The following is a 17,301-nucleotide window of genomic DNA, read 5'->3' as shown; positions in this document are numbered from 1 at the left end:
GGTAGGATATAGAACAGCTCGTCATAAAAGAAGAAGAGAAAATGCTGCGCCTGGTTGGCTTCATGGATTCTGTTGTTGATAGGCTCGTTAACAACATAGCAAGTGACACTTCCAGAACTGAAATGTATTTCTTTGTTTTGGATAAGGAAGGAGATAAGAGATTACCATCATTTAGCTAGTGAAATTGAAATGCTTAATATGGAAGGGTATACCGTAGCTTCAAAGTATTGTAGAAGAGAGATGGAGAAAGGAAGATTTGCCACTTACATTAGAAAGGGTCACAATTATAAAAACATTGACATTCTTAAATATTGTAGTGATCAGCATTTTGAAGCATGTGCCACACAAGTAGAAACACACAAAAGAAAAATAATCATAGTCACAATATACATGGCTCCAACTGGTAATTTCCAGCTATTCACTAAACAGCTTGATGCAGTATTAAATTTCTTAACTTCTAAAAATAATGCACTCGTACTAAGTGGAGATTTTAATTTAAATTTTCTGAAGGATAGCTACTCAAGATCCATACTATAGTCTCTTACCACTTCTTATAATCTCATTCCCTTTGTACAGTTCCCAAACAGGGTATGGGTACCAGCAGCACTGCTATTGATAACATTTTCAAAGATACTACCACACTAGAAAATCATAGTATAAATCCAATATTTAATGGCCTTTCAGATCATGATGCCCAGTTGCTTACATTTAATTTAGTGGGGTCTGATTCAACTAATAACAGGAAGTGGGAAACTATGAATAATATATGAAACAGGAATTGAAGGTATAAAAAGCTGTTTGAGGAATACAGACTGGAAAGATGTATACAATTCACTCGGGATAAATGAAAAATATAATTGTCTCTCTAATACGGTCATAGGTCACATTGAAAACTGCTGCCCTAAGAAAGTAATCAAAGCAAATAGATTAAATGTATTAAAACCTTGGATTACAAATGGAATAAAAGTATCCTGCAAAACAAAAAGAAGACTTACTTAATGTCAAGGGAAAACAATGACTACAGAGCTGAATCACATTACAAATTATATTGTAAAATTCTGAACAAAGTAATCAGAACCTCAAAATGTGTTTGTTTTCAAGAAAAAATAAATGCCTGTAATAACAAGATAAAAACTATATGGAACATAGTAAAAAGTGAAAGAGAAAAAACTAATCAGGCAAATGAGGAAATTATGTTAAATGTAAATACTGAGTTGACTAGAGATACCTTCAAAATTGCAGCCACTTTCAACATTTTCCTTTCAGTAGCAGACAACTTAGATTTGCATAGTTCCTCAGAAGACACTTTAAAATATTTAAAAATGCAGTTCCGCAGAAGTGTGACAAAATTCAACTATATCCTACCTAACCAAAAGAGATTTCTAGTATTATTAGCTCTCTTAAAAACAAATGTACCATGTGGTTACAATGAAATCAGTACTACCATAATTAAATGTTGCTCCTCAGAACTTTGTGACATACTGAGTTACTTATGTAATGAATCCCTCCACAGTGGTACTTTTCCAGATAGGCTTAAATATGCTATTGTCAAACCATTACACAAAAAAGGAGACAATCATGAGTGGAAAACTTCTGTCACATTTCATTATTGGCAGTATTTTCAAAAGTGTTTGAAAGGGTTATGTACAATAGACTTCATGAACACTTAGTACAGAAACATATTCTCATTTGCAATCAGTTTCGACTTCGGGAAGGATTGTCAACTGATCAAGCTATATTCACTTTTACAGATGGTATATTAGAATCAATAAATCAAAATATAGTACCACTTGGAATATTCTGTGATCTCGCCAAAGCTTTTGATTGTGTTCAGCATGACATCCTTATACAAAAGTTAAAATATTACGGGATAACAGGAGTAGCAGGCTCATGGTTCTCATCCTACCTTTTTAATAGAAAACAGTGTGTGTCTGTATCAGGCTTATCACATAACAATAGTCATTCAAAATATGAAACCATCAGATAAGGGATGCCCCAGGGCTCTATTTTAGGTCCTTGTTGTTCTTTTTATATATTAATGACCTTCCATAGGCAGTGTCACAAAATGCAAATTTTGTCTTATTTGCAGATGATACAAGTACTGGTATGAAAAACAGTACCTGTGATCTCACTGAGCAATGAGCTTATGAAATGTTTGTAAGTATCAGTGGGTGGTTCACAGAAAATGGATTGTCACTGAATTTTGACAAGACCCAGTATATACAGTTTAGTACCTCACAAAGAATACCTGACCCTATAAGTATAATGTATTCAAACAATGAAATCAAAGCTGTAGACAGTGTCAAAGTTTTAGGGCTACAAATTGACGACAACCTAAATTGGAAAACTCGCGCTCTAGACTTAATGAAATGCCTTAGTTCAGCTACATTTGCAGCACGTATGATAGCAGAAATAGGTGATTTAAAAATGAAGAAGTTAGTTTATTCCACCTACTTCCATTCACCAATGCGTTATGGAATCATCGTTTGGGGACACTCCTCTCACAAAGAGAGAATTTTCAAAATTCAGATTATATCTGGTGTCACTCCTAGATCGTCAGGCAGAGACCTCTTTAAGAAACTTGGTATTCTAACTACTACTTCTCAGTACATGTACTCATTGATGTCCTTTTGTGTCTCTTTTTACACAAAATAGTGCAAAACATGGTTATAATACCAGAACCAAAAACAATCTGTATAAGGACAAAATATGAAACCATCAGACAAGGGATGCCCCAGGGATCTATATTAGGTCCCTTGTTGTTCCTGTTAACAATATGTATAAGAACAACAGTACAAAAAGGAGTCAAATACATGGGTACTCATATATTCAATAACTTACCAGAGCATATCAGAGGTCTTGTACAGTGAAAAAGATCAGTTTCAGAGTGAATTAAAGAACTTCCTGTTGGCCAACTCCTTCTACTCCATCGATGAATATCTTCACAAGGATTATAGCTCATAATTCTGTGTGCATTAGAATTGTACAATAGCCATGTATGGTATCAGAAGGGGGAGGGGGGGGGGGGGGGGGGGCTTTGACTCTATCCACATCCCAGAGACTCCTCTCCAAGGGATCCATGGAAAACGATAAATGTAACGTAATGTAAAAAAACCAGACAACTGACGGTAAATCCTTCAATACTTTCTTATGTTACCCACAGCTTATGCAGAAAAATTACCCTGTGGTTAAGCCAGGAATTCCCAACCATTCTTGTTTTAATTTCAGTAGTACATTAACTAAAAATGATAATGTGTTGCTATTTTCGTGTAGTTGTCTAAGGAGCGTATTGTGGGCGATTTGCAGTGTATTATTTCATTCTGCTTAAGAATTAAATGACATCGAACTGTATTGCTCCTCTGCTCATCTCTTTTTACGTGTGAACTGCGGCTGGCCACATCACTGCAGGCTAGTCGTACCAGCTGAACGGCCACTGCTGTCAAAGTTAAATGTGCCGGTAAAGCTGTTGTCCCGTATTATAGCTAAGTCAATGTGCGAGTAAAGCAGAGCACAAAATGTACCCTTATTATCATACTTGACAGTACTCAAGACAGCTTTGCTCCAGTCCCACATGAAACAGAAAACCAATGAGGTTCCAGCAAATGCACAAGAATACATAATGCAGTGTTTACATCAGGTTTATTCTTATGGTGAATGGATTGTAGTGGCTGAGCAGAATCAGAAAGGGAGCGTAACCACTGGTAAGAACTGGAGACTGTCTGAAGGGAATGAAGTATTTCTCCATAGGATTAAGCAGACTGGCTACTGACTGATTGAAATTGATGAAGCTGACCAAGAAAAGACTGTTTTAATAACATCTTGTGGCTTCTTTGAGTTCAAAGTTATGCTAATGGATGTATGCTCCTGCCACCTTTGAACACATATGGACAGTATGATTCAACATCTTAAAAGGATGAAGTATCTTTCCTGTGTGATAACATTGTTCTTTTCTCAAAGACATGTGAAGAGCATGTAGCTGCTTGACAACCATGCTGAAGTGTGTCCATGACACATGTCTTCGCTTGAATACAAAAAACATCTTAATCATACATGGAATAAAAATCTTGGAGCACTTAGTTAACACACCATCTGCCCTGGTCCATAAAAGTAAGCTACATGATGGATTTTCCAATTCCTTGGCCCATTCGTGATGTGAGAACCTTCCTTACAATGTGCTGCCACATAAAGTATTTAAATTGCAAGTCATAGCCAGTACAAGAACTGTTAAATGGAGATGCCAAATTTTCATGTATTGAGATCCAAGATACAGCTTCCTGTACTCTTAACATAGCACCACCATATTCACCAGTCATTATGCTTTTTGGTGAGACTGCTCAGGCAGAATAACACGTTGATGCTAGTGCAAATCCAGAATGGCACTGAAAGAGTGATTGCACGCACCTAGAGAATGCTCTCACAAGTCCAAGGAAAATTACTCTACAACTGAGGAAGCATGTCGTGCAGTTATTTGGACAACCAGTAAATTTTGATCCTTTTTATATGGCAGCACATTCAGAGTTGTGACTAATGACCATTCTTTATGCTGGTTTAGAAGCCTGAAGGATACATGAGGATGATTGATAAAATAGGTACTAACGCTTCAGAAATAAGATGTATGAATAATATACAAAAATGGATATGCAAAAATGCTGACTGCTTTTGCATAATCCATTAGAGTAACATTACAACACTGGTGATATCTGAGTCATCTCTGCTCTGACAAACGCTGCTACCAAACAAAGGAAAAATTCTGTATTACTGAAGTGGAAGAAACTGTCAAAAGAGAATTAAAATTAATAAATGTAATATTGTTTAAAAATAATTACAACTAAATGGGACAGAAATGGTTGCATACCATCCCATGTCATACTGAAGTATTTCTACGTCATTCTGACATCAGGTGGCTGGGATGTGGTAGATGCATGATTATATCAGAATCAGATACCAGTGGCCATTCTGCACTAATTTGTCAGACTTTATTTAAACAGCTTTAGGGAATGCCAATGGTGTGACAGAAGAGTGTGCTTCATTTATCCCCAGAACATCTGGTTCCAGTTCTTCCTGCAGTTGCTGTGTTTCACTGAATTGGAATTTACTTCTCGGAGAGATTTCCAAAGTTGAGTAACAGCAAGAAACAGATAGTGATGTGCACTTACTGTCTTACTTCTTGCACTGTCACCAAAGCTGAATCTTTGAATTTGCTAGGTTTATTGTTGAAGAATATTGTACCACGTGTAGAGATCTTGGATCATGGAAAATGGTTCCAGTGAAGATTGTCATCAGAAGTGAGTTCACCATATGACATCATTCACAAAATGCAACTGCATACTACATACCGACAAGTTACTTTATGGAAGTTTTTAATAAGATTCGGTCAGATAAGCTTTTGATGTAAATGGCCATTGAAGCTTCGCGATACATCATTGCTGTCATTACAGCAACATATAACATAGTGAAGCAAAGTACTACAGGTTTTATAGTATTTCCTCTCATCATGTGTGAGAGGCTTTGCTACAATTGGTACTTTGTGCCTTTCTCAACATGATGACTTGCAAGACAATGTGAAAAAGATCACCACCAGAATGGACCCTGGACACCAATATGAGAAGTATGGATATTATAATGCCAGACACTGACCTGTAAGCTACACTGTAGGATATCTAGTTTGAATTTTACACCTTTACAGACCATTGTGGCAACTTTGAAGTGCTGATTTGGCCTAAACAAATCCTACATTGCTTTTCATACATTATCTACTAAGTTAAGGATGGTGATGATGTTAGAGCAAAAGCATCATCCATATCCTACGTAAGGCACTCGACTTGCTCTAGAGAGAGTGGCTTTCAAATTGCCATACAGCAATCTTGTATAAGGTCTGCTGTGGTTTTCTTAAACTGATTAATGTGAATTCCAGAATGGTTGCTTTGAAGTTGACGTGACTTAAGTACCTTCTCTAATATTGATCAGTAAGCTCATGCTTAGTCTCTTAGTTCTCGTCACTGGGATGCTAAACCCTCATCTTTTTTTCTTCTTACTCCTTGAAATAAAATAAAAGCTCTTTAAAAAATATGTGTTGTTACACCAAAGTGTTTTGCAATGCACAGCTAAATTATTTATTTTATATGAAACTTACAGTGTGTCACTAACATCATGTTAAACAAATAATTAGAAATTCGCTGTGTGACCTACGTGATGGTGTACATAAATTTTATAAGTAGATGTTTATTAAACCTTTATTTAGCTTCTAATTGAATAAAAGAAAAGTTTATTTAAAATATGTAGTTCGTCCGTCCTATCCTTTCTGTTGTTTTTGTTGCTGACTGTCAAACAACTAGTATTAGGTAACTTTCCCAACTGCTGTCACTAATCACAATCCTTTGCCTTTGTTGACAGTGTAATTTCTGCCTATGTAGTTGGGTCCCCTTATCATCTTTTCGTTATATGTTGTTCTTCTCTTATTTTGTCTGGCTGCACCTTCAATTAAAAAGACATGTTAATTGACTGAGAGTCTCATTACAAGCTCCATCCACATCAATTTCAGGGCAATTGCTTATGTTGTCCTGTACTCTTACTGTGCACTGCTAATTTGATACTATTAGCTTTGACTCAATTAATTTCCTTTCATAACACTGGTTAACTTAGTAGCTATTTTTTACATTTTCAATATCTGAATCGGTGCATTGCATTTGGGAATGGGATTAATATGAGAATAAAATAATTTGTTTAAGGTAGTTGCAAATGCCCCATTACCTACATACGCTTCAGTATTTGTGCATCGAAGCCTAGTTTTGACCAAAAAAGACATATTGTCAAAGATATTAGATTGTTCAGTACATAGACCTAATAAGGTATAATCTTACAAGAAAACATTACGGGGTTGCAATATTTCATTTTCTTCATACTTAAATAACTTTCCTAAAGGAGTACATTGAAATTCTCAAAACTTTATGAAAAAATTGTGTTTGAAGATTAGAATATTTATGATTACTGTTAAGTATAAAACATCTCATGTCCATTAACATAACCAATAGCTGAGTGCATGATGTACAATCATGAAGTCACTGGTGTGATTCTTATTAGCAGAAACTTTTGTTTCCTTTATTGAAGTTATTTATTTATCGTTGAGTGGAAATATTAATTAACAAATACTGAATTATATTTTTTTGATACAAAAAGAGAAGTATTTTATTTGCTATTTGCTGGATAGCATTTTTGTATCAAATTTTAATTCACAATAAATATACAAATTTTTTGTGCCATTAATAATTAAAAATAAGTGAGTACGAAGAAAATGGAAGGGGGTCAGACCATAACGTGCCCTTGTTAGACCTGAAACGTCTCAGAAAAACGTGATGTAGAATACATATTTTGCGTGGGTAGTAATATGCTTAGTATAGGTGTTCATTGCATAGTGCATTAGTGAAAGGGTTGTGAGATTGCACCAATTTTTCATTTGAGCATTAAATTTTTACTGTTCATTACTGGAGTTTTTTCAATTCTCAGCTTTTCAGAATATGGCAGCCAGCAGATCGAGTTACAGCTCTAATAGATATGTGATGTAGGTAATACACCACAAACAGTTAACTGCTGGTCACAAAAGGATCTTAAAAATCAGTAATAGGATGAATTAGCACACACATAATGTGATGTTAGCTTTTAACTGTACAAGAAGAATTACAGCAATTTGTTGAATGAAATTAACAGTCTTGTTAGCAGAAGATATGAAATGAAAAGAAACTGAATAAAGAAAAAAGTGTTAAGGAGCAGCAGCAGTGAGGTTAGCAACAAACTTAACATCAAAATTGCAACCACATAATAAACACTGAAGGAATTCTCGTACTTTGGAAATAATGCGATGTGTGATGGATGAAGGAAGGAGGACATAAGAAGCAGACAAGTGCAGGCAAAGAGAGGATTTAGTGCCAGAGAACTCTGCTAGAATGAAGCATGTAAGAAAGATTTTTTGTGATCATTTTGTCTAGAACACAACATTGTTTGGAAGTGAGTTAAAGATTGTTGGAAAACCCGAAAAGTAGACAGTCAAGGTATTTGAGGTGTTCTGTTGTGGAAGGATTTTGAAAATTAAGTTGACTGATAAAGTAAGGAACAACAAAGCTCCCAGAATTAGCAGGGAAAGGAATTTGTAGAAAACGCTGTTTAAAAGAAGGAACAGGATAGTAGACTGTATTCCTAGACGTGAAGGAATAGCTTCCATAATACTAGGAGCTGTAGACACAACAAATTTCGTGGAAAGGCAAAAGATTAGAAAATATGTGCTATGTGTGATGAATAATTGAGTACATTTCAGATTTGGTGTGCTATTGTGAGAAGAAAATTGTCTGGCCTGCATCAGACAAGTCAGAAAACTGTTCTCGCTGTTTTTTGGTTTGACCGTGTGTGTGTGTGTGTGTGTGTGTGTGTGTGTGTGAGAGAGAGAGAGAGAGAGAGAGAGAGAGAGAGAGAGAGAGAGAGAGAGAGAGAGAGATCATTTTGTAACAAACCTTTCATTTTTGTAACATCCTGTGCATTGCTTTAAATTGTGATATGCGATGTGTATTGCTGTTATACTTCCTGACAAAATGTGGAGCACCCAGAAGGGGAGAAGAAATTGAAATTAAACTTAGGGGATTTAGAGGGTATGTGATGTTATGCCAGTGATTACAAAATTGGGTCAAACTTACAAAGAACTTGGCAGTATGAACCCACTTCTCAGTATGGCATTGCTTCTCCTGTAGCCTGGATGTGTGCATTGATTTGGTTGGGATGGGTGCCTAAAACTGTTGTATTCTCCTGTGAGGCAGGTTGGTGCACAACTGTTATAACTGACACAGCTGTTTTAATGATCCTTCTCATGTCCTATTGGGCAAAGATCTGGGGATCTTGCTGGCCGTGGGAGTACATCTACATCAGATAGATAGTTCACAGAGACATGTGTCGTGTGTGCAAGAGCATTGTCCTGTTGAAAAATAGCACCTCAGTAGTGCCCCGTAAGACGCAACTGTGATGACACAGGATGTCCATGATGCACCATTTTTCCATCAGAGCTCCCTCAATCACTACCAACTGTGACCTGAAGGCATACCCGATGATTCCCCACACCATGACACCAAATATAACTTCACTGTGTTTCTCCAAAACATGGAAAGCATGTGACCTCTCCCGATGTTGCCACCATACTCGCTGACAGTGGTCATCCGGGTTAGTGCAGAACTGTGATTCATCACTGAACGCAATGAGATGCCATTTGCCAGCAGTCCATGCTTCCTGGTCATGTTACCACTCCAAAGTACTCAGCTGTTTGTGTAGTGATGTTGAAGGCATCCTACGCATTGAACAATATTTGGTAGCCCAGGTGCTGCTAGTCTCAGCCCAGTGATATGGGATGACACTGAATGTTATAGGGAATCTATTACTTGTTCTCAGATGGCAGATGTAGAGATGTGACAAATGTGAATGGACTACAATGTGCTTGGTGCTCAGTACAGTTATCCTCCCTCATGGTCATCAGACTTGGTCGACCAGAATATTGTTGACGAGTATGTCTGCCCTCAAGTTTTCATGCAGTCCAACATTGGGCCACTGGGACATATGAATGAATGCCTTACAAATTGAGGTATCACAGTTCCACCAGCCGGTCAAATAGAGATTCACAGTGAGGCTCCTCGAGTACTTGGCATCTTCCATGTCTTCCACAGTGACCACTGAAAATCTGACATGGCTTATGTCTTTTATATACTCCACAAGGCATATTAACAAAACTAAATGTTAAGAGTACTAAAGCACTCAGTGGCCATTCTACTTGTCACGGAGAGTTGCAGTGATAATCATTTACATACTTATTGATGATGTGTGCATTTACAAAGTTGCATTAACATCTGACTATGTGTTCTGAATGCTTCACTTTTTATTGGACATTGTATTTGCAACATTATTTCACATTGGTACATTGGTGTAGATTATGACAATTATAAGCTTGCAGTCAGAGGAGAACTTATGAAGTCACAAAAGCAGTCAATAGTCTGGCCCAAAGTAGCAGTGAGGAGTATAGCCTGACAATTAGATGTGTGGTGATTAGATACATATTGCCTGCTATGTACACATACAGCACAGTTCGTTTACACGAATGACTGACTGAATAGCAGTTATATAAGTTAGTACGCTGTAACTGAAAAGCGAGCAAAAATCGTTACCTGCTTTGAAGTCAAGTTTTAGTCTGCAGGAAGTAGGTGAAGATATTGTTGTTATCAAAATCAGTATTCTCAGGCTGTGAGTGGAAGCAGCATGACACCAAGCCGCAAAACCCATATTTTTTGTTCTGTAAAACCAGTCTGTAATGTGACCTCAAGATTGGTTTTGTGTGTCACTGTCTCCCCTCCTGCATCCTCATCATATTCAATCTGCTCAGTCCCATTACTAACAATAAGTGGATGTTTCCAAGAGGGGGGGGGGGGGGGAACTTTGTAGTAAGCGGTACAGGTAAATTTCTTTCCAGAGATTCTTTTGTTTTATGGGTCCATTGACACAGTCTGTATAAAAAGTATTGGGAACAACTTTCTCCTGATGTGACATTTTGTCACATTGCACTCGCACTGCACTTGCTCAGTGGTGGGTGGGGGGTGTGACCATCAACACTTGCCAAGTGCCAATCGCCTGCAAGCATTTGTTCAAGTGAGATTGTGTTTTTACTTGTGCCCTGTTCAGTGACTCATTGCAGGTGCAAAATGCAGTGAATGAGTGAACAGAGGTACACCATAAAATTTTGTGTAGTAAGGACACATTGGCCATGACTCACAAAGTGTTCAAGGATAAAAACATGTCACAAACAGCAGTTTTCCAATGGCACAAGCTCTTCAAAGATGGCCCACAGAGTTGGAGGACGAGTCCCACATTGGATGGCACTGACGTCAAGAACCAGTGACAACATGCAGCATATGCATAAAGTGCTAAATTGAGACTATCAGTTAAATATGTGTGTAGTCACAGATGCAGTTGCAATGATAACAGTGCATATCATTATGACTGAAAATTTGGTGATATGACTGAAAATTTGGCGATGCAAGAGATCTGCTCTAAACTCATTCCAAAGATCTTGAAGAATGACTAAAAGCAGAGGCAAGTGTCTGCCTGTGAAGACCTTCTGCAGTGCTTTGTAGAAGACCTTGGCTTTGTGGATAACATAATCGTGGAAGATGAAATGTGGGAATTCGATTATGACCTGGAAATAAAGCAGCAAGGTTCCAAGTGACACTGTAGCATCACCTTGTCTAAAAATGATTGAATGAGCAAATCCAGAGTGAAAGACAAGCTAATAATTTTCTTCAGTGCCTAGAGAGTTGTCCACTACAAATTTGTACCTGGGGGGTAGACAGTGAATGGTGCTTTTTGCTTTGAAATACTAAGAAGACTGAAGAGGAAGGTCAACCAGGCGAGGCTAGTTATCACCCTGTATTGGAATTTGCATCATGACAATGCACCCAATCACACCTACTTCAAGGTCAGAGACTACCTGACAATAGTGACATTGTGATGATTCTCCAATCCCTTTATAGTCCCAACTGATCACCAGCAGACTATTTACTATTCCCAAAAGTAAAATCCTCCCTTAGAGGACACCATCTTGGGACCCTAAGTGCCATCAAAGAAGCTTGCATGCATACCCGAATCTTCCAGAATCTACCTACCAGGGTATCTTTAGAGGCATGGAAAAGCTGCTGGCAAAAGTTATTGATGCTCAAGGGCTGTACTTTGAAGAATTTTAAGGGATAGTAGCAATATTTCAAATAAATCTATTTTTTTGAAGCCTTTCCAAATACTTTTTATACAGCACTGTATTGGTGACAAGTTGCACATTCTATCTGTAACTGCTACTCACCTTGCAGTGTATTCTGAGTTTGGAAAATGGGAATTTTGAAACTGATTGGTTCAGTTGTAGTTCAGAAAGCAAACAAAAGAACTTAACTGAATACGGGGAATAGCCAAAGCTATGAACTTGTTTCATCTACTATTTTTAGCAGCATTGCATAAATAATGATGATGATGACGATGACAATGACGATGATGACGACGACGACGACGACGACGATGATGATGATGACCTCCACTCAGTAAAATGCTTAAATTACTAAGGAACTATTTGCCGAAGTTTATAGATATGCAGTTATTTTCTGACTCTGACTTTTTGGACTGTGTGCTTTGGCTGTGACAAGTTTGTTTAGAATGGATCAGCTCAGTTTTCAGTGGACAAAGAGTTTATTGCACGGTTTTTTTGCTCTCTGCTGGAAGGTAAAAAGGCAGAGCTCTTGCACAACCTTTTACACTGAAGTGCCAAAGTAATTGGTATAGGCATGCATATTCAAATACAATGATACGTAAACAGGCACAATACAGCACTGCGGTTGGCAACGCTTATATAAGATGACAAGTGTCTGACGCAGTTGTTGATCGGTTACTGCTGCTACGATGGCAAGTTATCAAGATTTAAGTGAGTTTGAACGTGGTATTATAGTTGGCGCTCGAGCGATGCGACAGAGCAGTGATGAAGTGGGCATTTTCCCGTACGGCCATTTCACGAGTGTACTGTGAATATCAGGAATCCCATAAAACATCAAATGTTGGACTTTTGGTCTTTCAGAGCCGAAGGCCCGGTCGTGTATCTTTGATGACTGCATGACCCAAAGCTTTACACCTCACCTGGGACCATCTACATCGACATTGGATTGTTGATGACTGGAAACATGTTGCCTGGTCAGATTAGTCTTATTCCAAATTGTATTGAGTGGATGGATGTGTACAGGTATGGAGACCACCACCTCATGAATCCATGACCCTGCATGTCAGCAGGGGACTTTCCAAGCTGGTGGAGGCTCTGTAATGGTGTGGGGGGCATACAGTTTGGAGTGATATGGGACCCCTGGTATGTCTAGTACGACTCTCACAGGTGACACGTACGTAAGCATTCTGTCTGATCACCTGATCTGTTCATGTCCATTGTGCATTCCAACAGACTGGGGCAATTCCAGCAATACAATGCGACACTGCAAATGTTCAGATTTGCTACAGAGTGGCCCCAGGAACACACTTCTGAGCTTAAACACTTCCACTGGTTGCGAAACTCCCCAGACATGAACATTATTGAGCATATCACCTTGCAACGTACTGTTCAGAATAGATCTCCATCCCCTCATACTCTTACAGATTTATGGACAGCCTTGCAGGAGTCATGGTGTGAATTCCCTCCAGCAGTACTTCAGACATATGATATTAGTTGGGTGTACCAGTTTCTTTGGTTCTTTGCTGTGGAATGCTACAAGGTGTACAACTTTGCGTCCGCCGTTTGCCGATAGGTGGTGACGACGGTAAGTAGCAGTCAAAAGAAACAGATCGCAGTCGTAGGGCAGTTAGCTTGAACCTCAGTCAACATAACCTCATTCAAACATTAATAAATTTGTGTATTCATCATAAAGTTGTTCTTGATTGAAAATGTCAGTTCATGAGCCTAATTCTCATCATTTGCGGGATGTGTTACTGTTTTGTTTCAATATGAAGAAAACAGCTGCTGAGTCTCATCAAATGCTCTCAAGTATGTATGGTAAGGATGCTATTAGTGAAAGAACGAGCTGTGAGTGGTTTCAACACTTCAGTAACGGTGATTTTAGTGCCGTAGACTGGTATAGTGGTGGAAGAGAGAGTGCTTTCGAAGATGCAGAATTGGAGACGTTGTTGAGTAAAGACTCGCATCAAACTCAAGAAGAATTGTCATGACTAGTGGGAGTGACACAGCAAGCCATTTCAAAACATCTCAAGGCTATGGGCATGATTCAGAAAGAAGGAACTTAGGTCTTTTGTGAGCTGAAACCAAGAGACGTTGAACAGCGTTTGTGTGTTTGTGAATAGTTGTGCATGGCCTGTTGTGCATGGCCTGGCTGACTAACACTTTCAATCTCATGAAGATTTCACAAATTGGATCGATTCATGGATTGCTTCAAAAGATGAAAAAAATTTTTGACACGGGATTCGTACACAGCCCAAAAGGTGGGAGAAAGTAGTGGCCAGCGATGGAAAATACTTTGAATGATTCATGTGTAACCAATTTGTGTCATTAAAGCCTCAAATGTTGGGGAAAAATGGCCAAAGCAAAATTGTACACCTTGTAGATGCAGAAATGTTTTGAGCATTGGAAGGAATTAAGGCAGACCTATAGACCCAAAGGAGTTTACTTTGAAGGTAACTACCACTAATGATAAACTTGTTCAGTAATTACATAAATTTGTGGCTTTATACATAGATTTTATTTTACATCTCACGGACTGGTCTGTAGTAAACAACTCGTCCACTTTTTTTGAATCGATTGCTTTTGATTCCAAAGTCAAAAAACAGTTTCACATGTGCAGGCTATGACAGATTGTTCCTTAACAATGAGCACTATTGTTTCTTTTATATCAAATCCATAGATTCCTGTTTTGTTGGTGGTTAATAACACAAAGGAAGTGGTACTGTCATGCTACTGAAGTGTGCAAGTTGTAGTAGTAGTTTCGTGTTTGTTCTGTTGTAGGTTGTAGCTTTGACATTTCATGGAACTGGGTGTGTGGATAATATAACTCTCTCATCCAGTCAACACATTGCTCAGTTTTATGATGCTGCCCGGTGGCTTGTTAACCACCAGGACGCAAATACAGGTGGTTGGCCTAATGCTGTACGCAGGAGGCTGTCGTCTGGAATGTTAGATCTTGAACCAGGCTGGTAAGTGTTTATTTGAACTGTGATTTTTGTACACTTCACAAATATTCTGGATGATTTTGGGGTATGATACTACATTTCTTTTGTTTTGTTTGTGGTAGTCTTTAAAGTTCTTAGGTCATAGCACACAGATGATAGTTTTCTAGACAATTTATTTGTATGTATATGTCTTGCTGAACCCATAGTACCAAAATTTTTGTGACACTTACATTTTCTAGGGGATCATTTTTTAATTGTGCTGGAATAGACATTTGATTAGTCGGAGGAATTAAATGAAAATCGACACACACAGCTTTTTCAGTATTTGTAATTAGTTTGTTTTTTGTGAACCACTCAGAAAGTTTTTTCATAGAACTTTCTGCTGTGGACTACAAAGTTTCTGGACTGATGTTTATACTTACTCTAGTTGTGTTTCTGTAGTCTGATTGTGGTATAAAAAGAAAAATGGTGTAACTGTGAGAGGAAGCAAGTAATTTTTCCCCATTGAGAATGCTCCGGAGAGCAAATATTGGTAAGGCTTTTGCCTTATGATCGAGGGCACAAACTCTTGGAAAAACCTTGGGTAGGAGTGGTGTCACACGTATTTTACCCAAGTCACACGTTAACTAATGAGGTTTCTATTCCGTAAGGTTACTTGTGTAGTAGTTGTGCATGCCTGTTCTTTTGACTCAATTACTCTGTTGTTGAAGTTTGGAATTTTACTTATTTACTCCTTATGAATGGAATAAACAGCCACTAAGTTCAGCCTTTCCTGATACATACTATTTGTGAGGGAGGTTTTATTTTTTTTAAAGTACAGAAACTGTTCTCTGTTTCTGCTGTTGAAACAGGTGCAGTTAGGCAATTTGCAGTGTTTTGTGCACTTCAGTAAATGATTCTTCAAAGGAATGTTCCATAAGAAAGGTGAACAGTTCACAAATTGACGTAATATCTTTAAGCGTATGTTTGTGATAAATTACTGACACTTCATTTTTCAATTTATTTGGCAAATAAAGGGTCTGTAATTTAATGAAGAAGTATTGACTAAAGTGGCTTGGAAATGTTCTGTGAAAGAAACAAGCTGTTTTGGATCAATAATTTCGAAGCTATGAATACATGAGAGTTTTGGAATCTTCCTTTCGGTTGGTTGGTCACAGTGTCACAAACTTCTTTGGCATCTGTTGTCAGATCAAGTTCAGTGCTATATTTGGAACATTTTCTTGAAGGAGAAAAACATTCATCTTCAGAAACCTGATACCTTTAACTATTCTCTCGTATTTCAGAAACTACTGACTCAAAGTGGCATAATGCTTTGAATATAGTAATGGCATTTACACTGTGCATCTGAACTGCGTTATGCAAAATACCAACATGTTTCATAATCTCGTTGAAAAAATTTAGAAGGAACAAAAAATATGGATTGTGAGGTAAATTTTGTATAGCAAATGCTTCTCTTATTGTAATATCACCCCAAGAATATTTTTCCTTGATCTTTACTATAAATATTCTGAATAACCAAATTGATTTGGTGTATATAACAATGAATGTACGTGACATATGGGACATTATCAGATTCTGTACACCACAAGTGCTACTCATTACTAGGACACCATGTGTGCCTGAGCGATGATTTTTCTTGAACACTGAAAGATTCAAGACTTTTTTAGAACTTCACTAAGCCCACATGATGTCCTGTCATTAACATATTCAAAAGAAAGGAATCTTTTAACAGTTTCCTTCTGCTTAATATACCATAATATAACAATGAACTATCTTCTGCACTTAATGTCTCTTGTTTCTTCTGCCTGCTCAGAAACAAAAGTGGCAGCATTAATCTCTTTAACCAGCTCTTGATATATACAGTCTAAAAGTTCATTGTGTGTCATATGTGACATATATTTACATACAGAAGGTACTAGAACTGCCTAAGTGGTCATCTAACACACTTCCAAGATTTCTTAGACGAGGCAACAAATCTAGGCATTTGCCATAGTTTGTTGACTTCCATTTTTCATTGTGAGCCCTTAGTGCCAATTCACGAATTCCACAAAACATTAAGCCCTCTACTATTCTGTTTAATGTGTGTCTATGCTTCATAACTAATATGTTATGTTTCTGGATTAACATTTTATAAACCAAGTCAGACTGAGCAGCATTGTTAATTTTGCCAATCATTTTGTATTTACAAGCATTTTCCAAATGTAGTGCACTTTCTTCATCTTCCTTAAGTCATTCACTTAAATGTTTTACATCATTACCACTGACTGTTTCCCACAATCCTTCAGCACCAAATAACACAGTAGAAATGAAATAATTTTTGTTTCTCTTCACTTACTGTTAACCAACACTTTTTTCACAACCATGTGTTGTAAAAAGTTCTCTTCTCCTTTCCATCAAGTTGAGACATCAAGAAATCTTTTCATTGATAGGACAACGAATTCCACCTTGTGCAAGAGGCCTTTCTTCTGTTTTGTTTCACTCATATATGTTTCAGCACTTTTTGTGATATCTTCAGTGGGTTATTTTTTGTTTGCTGTTGGACATTTATTTTGGTAGCTATTTTGCTACACAGTCTACAACTTCTCA

The 17,301-nt window shown here is 37.7% G+C and overlaps 1 protein-coding gene across 2 annotated transcripts in view; it reads left to right on the top strand.

Moving 5' to 3' along the window:
* Positions 1 to 17,301, top strand: part of LOC124607146 (D-glucuronyl C5-epimerase B) — a 388,166-nt gene that overhangs the window by 335,835 nt on the left and 35,030 nt on the right. For both annotated transcript variants that reach the window (XM_047139355.1, XM_047139354.1), the window contains exon 8: positions 14,552 to 14,739. In XM_047139355.1, the coding sequence (XP_046995311.1) occupies positions 14,552 to 14,739 (188 nt within the window). The remainder of the gene's footprint in view (positions 1 to 14,551; positions 14,740 to 17,301) is intronic.

Source organism: Schistocerca americana, chromosome 3, assembly GCF_021461395.2.
Source record: "Schistocerca americana isolate TAMUIC-IGC-003095 chromosome 3, iqSchAmer2.1, whole genome shotgun sequence".
NCBI lineage: Eukaryota > Metazoa > Arthropoda > Insecta > Orthoptera > Acrididae > Schistocerca > Schistocerca americana.
The sequence above is the reverse complement of the archived record's forward strand: the minus strand, read 5'-3'. Positions and strand labels throughout refer to the sequence as shown.